Below are 7172 nucleotides of genomic sequence, written 5' to 3' on the forward strand. Positions count from 1 at the left end.
GTTAGTCTGCATCTTTGGCCACATGGATACAGCGTTAACGTTGCAAGTTTGATTTGATTGGTTCCTCCAGATTCTCCTTCCTAAACTGATATTTGATTTTTCAATAATCATTTCTTTATTCAAATATTGTTGAGCTTAGGCTCACCCCCCCAAACCATTTTTAATTGACAATTTTATTCTAAAATTGAGTGTGATTTTTTTTTTTGTAGTTGAATGTAGAAAAGTAATACTGAAAAAGAACTTTCAAAAACACTCATGAATTTGCTACATTTAAAGCTTCTTGATTATACTTTGCCCTTGTTTTTCCCAGTTCCAACATTTATAAGAACTACCTGTTGCCCCCGCAGACCCCCGTGTGCCTGCTTGGTGTGCTAGCCGTGTGACGCTGGTGACATGAGCTAGGACACATCCCAGTGCTGGCAGTGCCGCACTCCCAAGCAGCATCCAAGAGGCCTTTTGCCTCTGCTTGTGCTTTTAAAACACCGCCAATCCGTTCTGTGCCCAGATACCCCACCGTTGCCTTCTGTGCCCTGTTCCTCTGTAGGGTTAAGGAGAAAAGTGGGAAAGGGGCAAATTGTAGGGCTTTTTTTTTTTTTTTTTCTCATTCCTGCCAGGGTTTTCTTCCCCAAGGGTGTTAACAGTTTATAAAAACCCACCTTCCTGAAAGTTTTACCTGAGGAAGGGAAAAATAGGGAAGCAGTGCCCTCCTCACGTCTTCAGGGGAGGACAGGCAAGTGAAGTCCCGGATGAAGCAGCAAGTCCCACAGAAAGCCGAGTATCAGAGGCCTTGTGGGAATCTGGACTAGACTCATGCAGGAACCGCCACCCCCACCCCGGCAGGAAGTCCTGACCCAACATCTTTCCTTAGGAGCCTGTCCCAAGCCTTGGGTGGCAGTCAGGGCCAGGCCTCTGATCTGGGCATCATTGTGTGATCTGCAATATAAAGGTGAGAGGAGGGGTACGAAAAGAAGGGGGTTATCCAGGCCCTGCCAGCTGTACCGGGCTTTGTCTGAGTCGGCCCTTGATTTTATCTGGGAATGGGGAATAGAAGGTTACCCACCATTTATAATTCGCCTTCCCTAGTTTCCCAGAAATGTGCCAGATAATTAGTGATGGTAGGAACCCCCTTCACTTCCGGGCACAGGCTTTAGAACATATTTCCCTTCTTCAGCATCTTGTGTTCACTCTCAGCTAAAGGTGAATAGCTTATCACGGTATTTCTGTAGTAGAGACGCCACTCTGAAAATGGGGCCTGCTGTACGTGCTATTTTCATTTTCTCAGATAAGCTCTACCAAGCAGCACTCCAGCCCCAGACCCTGTGTGAAGTGAGAAGTCAAGGGTTTCACGGTTAACAGTTCAGGACAACGGTCACGTGAACCACGGCCACACTTTGGAGGTAGAAGTTTGAAGCTGAGATCCCGCCCAGCCTTGCCTGCACCCCACGTGCAAATGCAGGGGAGGACAGGCCGCACGCACGTGTCTGTTCCAGGCTCTGTGAGGCTGGCACAGCCCCAACTGGGTGCACCTTATGGGGGGATGGACTTTCTCTCCCAAACTGTCCTGGTGCCAGTAATCGCCTCCTTTTCTGCCTGAGTGCCACGTTCTGCGTCTCTTCTCAGTTTTGTAAGAATTAATGTGTTGCTGGAATATAAGCAGCTTTAAAACTTGAGACAAGGCACTTCAAGGCCTGTTGCTTTAGTGCTGTGATCTTCAGGCTAATTCTCTTTCTCTTCTCCCAGTTGAAGATTTTAAAGATGAATGAATGGTCAGAGGATGGAGGCACCTGAGCCATTATTTAGCCACTCAGCCCCCCACCCCCGTGTCACCAAAGTACATGTAGTTCAGAGAGACAAGCCCAGATTTCCTCTGGAAGTGTTGCCAGCTGCCTGTCCAGGCTTTGTCCACAGGTGGCCTAGGCCAACCAATCTGGGGGCTAGAGGACCCAGGGGGTACTTCCGGCCAAGGGGGTCTTTACATCTCGTCAGACTTCAGACCCGGGGGCCAGTTCCCACCCTCCTCCCCCCGCCCACGCTGTGGGAGAGCAGACAGGGAGGGGGTTTGAGCAGGCGTGGGCACAACGTCCACTTACATCAGCACGTTTTCTGTCAGGCTGGCTTTGGAACATCCTGGGGTAGACAGTAGCTTTACATCTGCCCCAGGGAAGGCAGGAGCTTCTCTGGGTTTAACCCAGAACCTTTCTTGGGGTTCATGGATGTCAGCTTTTTTTAGTTAAATGCTACTCATAATTCCTTACAACAAAAGGAAAATAATGGTAGAATGAAGCCATTCTGTCTTGTTTTTTGCCATACACTTTATAGTTGCACTTCCTGGTTTTCACGTTTACCAGCATTGTCCCAGGGGGCCCCTAAGTGCACACCTGGGCCGAGCCGGTTAGGAGACACACACACTGGGCCTTCCAGAAGCTCTTTGTTAAACAGGTAGTAAAATCACTCCAGGTCTGGGCTTACGTTAGAGAGCCAGTCCTGTGTGATGCACGTCCATGCACATCATCTCTGTGTATGGTGACCACACGCTGGGTCAGAGATGCCATCCTTGTCCTCATGTCACAGGTGAGAACATGAAAGCCCAAGAAAGACAGGTGGTGTGCATGGCAGGGTGCCACGTGAAGCTGGTGGGGACTCCAGCCTGCTCCCTGCCTCCTGAGCCGGCCTCTCGTAACTTACCCAGCTGGAGGCTTACTTTATTGCCCTGGGAACTCAGCAGCAAGCCTCAGAGGAACTGGCCCCATGCCACCGGGAAGTGCTGGGGCTTCAGGGAAGCAGGGCCAGACTGTGCGTCTTTCCAAGGAAGAGCACAGGGCCTAAACTTCCTGTGAGCTGGGAAGCTCTCCCAGCTCACAGGACTGCTGCTTAGTTCTCTTGTTTCACTGGAGTCTTCTCTCACCCACCTGTACTTCTGACTGTACCTCACAGGCCTCTTCAGAAACACCAGGGAGCATGGACAGAGGGAGCACAGATGACTTCATCCTGGTCTCCAAGGAAGATGAGGGAGGCAGTGCCAAGGGGTCCTTCTCAGGCCAGGCCCAGCCTCTTCGCACCCTCCGAAGCACTTCTGGAAGAAGCGATCCCCTGGCCCGCTCCCCTCTGGTGTTCTCCGACCCTCTGATGGGTCCTGCCTCGGCTTCCTCCAGCAACCCCAGTTCCAGCCCTGATGAGGACAGCAGCAACAACAGCAAGGACTCTGGCTTCACCATTGTGAGCCCCCTGGACATCTGACCACAGTGCCCCTGGCCGCCTTCTTGGGGACTGGCCACCCCCCTCAGCAGCCCCTGGGCCCGGCTGAGGCTTCCCCAGTGGAGACCCCTCTGAAACCAACACTTCTTTCCCAGCATGCCTGTGGCCTTAGTGCAACCCATGGGAACCCTCTAGAGAGGGGCAGACGGCCACAGAGCACACAGACAGATGTTCCCCAAAATGCAGACAGGGCTTTCAGGGCCCTATCCCACCCCACCTTCACTCTGAGGTAGACGGGGGTTAAGTATCCAGTATCATGCTGTCAAAAGAAGACCAAACCACAATTCGAATCATTTTTCCTCTATCTCCTTCTTCCCAACTAAGAATTAGGTTTGGCAACTCCATTAATTATAACTAGAAGAAGGAAGAGTTGGTTTCAAATCTTACCTCCCTCGGAGCATCAGGCATAGGAAAATTGATATCAAGAAGGCTTTGTCTCTGGAAATCTCTCTCTCAGCCTATTTCATTCCTCCTTTAGGAAGCCATACAGCAGAGCCAAACACAACAGAATGGACTAGAACTGGTGGATTCCAGGCTGGAAAAAAAAACCCATCACTGACCTCTCAGAAAGTTACAGTGACCTTTAGAAACAGGGTCTAAACTTAGATTTTTTTCATTTGTTAAAGAGTACGTTTCCAAACCTTAGGCCAGATCAACTCTGGCCATCACTGTCCCTCCTCAGACGATTGAATTTCCCCCTTTAGAATCTTTTCATGACCAGAAAACAAGGTCACATTAAGCCAGACTTTGCTGCACTGATTTCAGAAGTCCTAAGAATATTACTTCCTTGAGTTGGAAAATGTGATCCTGACTGTGGAACAGACATCTCCCAGATGGTCTGTTTTCTGGTGTAGTTTCTCTAGTTTCGGCGCTGGAATACACCTGTCAACCTGTCAACTGAGAAGTAAAGGGAAAAACCCAAGCTCATTCCCATCCACAGTCAGGACCTCCCATTGGCCTTAAAGTAGCAGACACCGGGTATTTGACCTGGATTCCCTTCTAGGGGAGCAGGGCTTCCCACAGAACGCTCCAGAAGTCAGGAATACTTGGGACTTGTGCACAGCCCTTCCCTCGCCGGGAGGGCAGAAGAGCTGCAGGGCCCAGGGTCAGTTGTGCACCACGTCCAAGGCACCACCGCTGGGGCGGGACCAGCTCTGACCGGCCCGGTGCCCTCCTGGGCTTCGGCACACAATAGAGATTTCCCCTTTCCAACTGGCAGCTTGTGGAATCTTGCTGGGCAGAAAGCATCATATGAGCTGTTTCTCTCCTTAAGAAGAAAGGCCTCGGAGAGGCCCCTTTCCCTGTCCTTTGTGTAAGCAGGACTTCTAACAGGATAGCTGCAGTGTCCGCCCTGCAGTGACAGGTACCCAGGCCTTCCCCTTGGAGGAGGGCAAGGCCTCTGGGCAGTGGATGCTTTCATGCGAACCAGTGAAAAGCTAAGTGTGAAAGACTAGACGCCGTTTACAGTCCTTCCCGCTGTTCACCTTGTGTTTCTCTGCAGACTGTGTGACAGTGACCTGATTCCCCACATGCTCTCCAAGAAAGCAGTGATGGCTGGGAGTCAGCTACTGCTGAGGGTTCCAGATAGCTCTGCAGTTTGTCCTCAGACTCTAACAGGAGAACCTGTGAACACATGAGCATGGGAGAGGAACACCAAGTCTGCTTTTGCTCAGGTGACTGGGTTGTTGGGCCTTCCATGCTTACTCAGAGTCAAGCTGGTGAGCTCTCCGGCTCCCCCGTGGAGTGGCCTGCTTAGCACCCCCTGGCGGTGACTCACGGGGTAAGTTACTGCCCGGCGTGGGTCACCTTGACCACACTTTGTATGCTTCCAAGGTCCCCATGCAGTGACTGGCCTTGCAACTGCACACGGTTGCCATTAGTTTTCCCTCAGAGGACCTGTTTCGGGGCGTTGTCAGTGTTTTCAGTTCTAAGAAGTGCGGGGCTGACCCCGCCAGGGCTCCCAAGACACAAGTAGAAAGGGCCATGGAGATGTGTGTCCCCTGGCAGTGGGTCCCAGTCCCCTGCTTTGCCCTGAGAGCTAGAGTCCTGATAGTCCAGCATCACTGGGCCCACAGTGGCCACCAGACACACACCTCCCTGACAAGGCTCTAGGCTCCTTACCTGCAGTTGGCTGGGTGGTCAGCGGTCCTCGAAAACTCCCAGCCCTCCAGCACACGAGGGGCAGGTCCTCCATTCTGTGCTTCCATGTTGGTGCCATGTGAGAACTGAGGGGGTCTCTTAGAGGCTTTGCTTCTGTGGTCCCCAACGAGCCGCTCCCTCCTTGGAAGAAAGTAACACGAGGGTGGGGGAGTGGGAGGTGGGCAGTGCCACCCTCAAATTCCCATAGTCCGTGGGGTTTGAGGGTTGTTATTACTCTCTTAATCTTTTCAAGTGACTTGTTTTTATTCTTCATAGTTGAGCATTGTTTGCATTTTTATTAGTTATAGTGCTGTTAAAGAATGTGTTTTTTTTTATTATTTTATCAAGTACTTATGTTTAAGTGCACATTTTTTAAAGTCCTGAATATTTGAAATCTTTTTTGTTTTCCTTTAACAAATATAATCAGTGGAGCCCTCTCATGTTTTGATTATTAGCAGTTAAATATATTTTATATATATAAAGCTTAGATGAATTTTCGTTGTCCTCCAGTTTTTTAATGCAGGTACCTGTGTCTCATGCATTCCTCTGTTACCAGTTTGGAAATTTGAGTTAAAATTTACCTCTACATTGTATATGAAAGATACAGATTGGAGAAGAAAATCATTATGACTTTGCCTTACCTTTTGTATATGCCAAGGGGTCATAAAACACTCAAGCATTTAATTATACTGAATTATTCTTCCAAAGTTGACCTCCTCCTAATGCTCACTGAGACCTGCAGTCTGTAAGAGATAGTATCACTGCAAAATGAGCGTGACTAAAAATAAACCAAGGCCTCCCTGGGCGTTGCCTTCTCTGCATCTGAGTTCAGCCCCGTGCACCGGTCCTTCGGGTCTGATTGCCCACCACGAACACGAATGATTCCTCTACTTTGTCAGAGACAAGGAGCAGACATAAAGCTCAGTGGCAGTTATACGGTCTGCTAAGGATAGATAACCTGTCAGAGTCGACTCAGATTTCCTATTTTTGTTTTTATTGTTTTTTTAAGAAGCTGCCCCCTGGGGTAGTTATAGAACCAGAGTTGGGGGGAGCGGGAGGTACACATAGGCCCTCTGGGTGGCTGTCCCGTGGAGGCCCACTGGGCCATCCCACCCCCTCCCCTGTAGGTACACACCTGGCCCTGCCCCTGAATGTCCAGAGCAGGGACACTGGGGGGTTGCAGGGCGGGGAGAGGAGGCCAGGATGAACAAGGACAGCACCTGGCAAGCTGGGCTTCCTTCTCACAGGCCATTACTGCTTCCCCATGTTAACTTTCAAAAGCTCTCTTTTTATAGTGTTAAATAAAAAGTTCCTGTAAACAGGCTTGAGACCACTTTGAGGTAAAAGTTGTCATAATAATTTGTCTCACGATGGCACAATTCATTTGACTTATGGAATATCATGTGCCAAATTTATCCTATTGCTTTGTTCCCATTCATCTTTATGCTGTAACTCATACTGACTTAAGAAATGACCTCGCCTTTTGGCAAAGTGATCCCATTCAATATGGTAATAATAAAAGACTAATGTGAAACTGAGAATGTCGCTTGACTTTTTCCAGGTGGGGGATCAGTGCTGAGCAGGCTTGACCCAGAGAAAACCTATCCTGGGCGCAGCCAGCGGGGCCCCCCAGCCGGCCTCATCCTCATCACCACATGAGGCAGTGACCTAGGGCTCACACTAACTCTTCTGGTCCCTTCTTCCCCAGTTTGGGCCCCACTCCACCTACTGGTCCAAGAAGACAGTTGTGGGCAAGGCCCCAACAGCTGGCCACCCTC

At 50.1% G+C, this 7172-nt stretch overlaps 1 protein-coding gene across 2 annotated transcripts in view; it reads left to right on the top strand.

Moving 5' to 3' along the window:
• The window catches only part of LOC111154984 (TBC1 domain family member 5), a 544655-nt gene extending 537727 nt beyond the window's left edge, over positions 1 to 6928 (top strand). For both annotated transcript variants that reach the window (XM_022514953.1, XM_022514954.1), the window contains one exon: positions 2935 to 6928. In XM_022514953.1, the coding sequence (XP_022370661.1) occupies positions 2935 to 3237 (303 nt within the window). In that variant the 3' untranslated portion in view covers positions 3238 to 6928. The remainder of the gene's footprint in view (positions 1 to 2934) is intronic.
• Positions 6929 to 7172: the final 244 nt, after the last annotated feature.

The sequence above is a fragment of the Enhydra lutris genome, unplaced genomic scaffold (genome assembly GCF_002288905.1).
Source record: "Enhydra lutris kenyoni isolate GAN:26980312 unplaced genomic scaffold, ASM228890v2 scaffoldscaffold39, whole genome shotgun sequence".
Classification (NCBI taxonomy): Eukaryota; Metazoa; Chordata; class Mammalia; order Carnivora; family Mustelidae; genus Enhydra; species Enhydra lutris.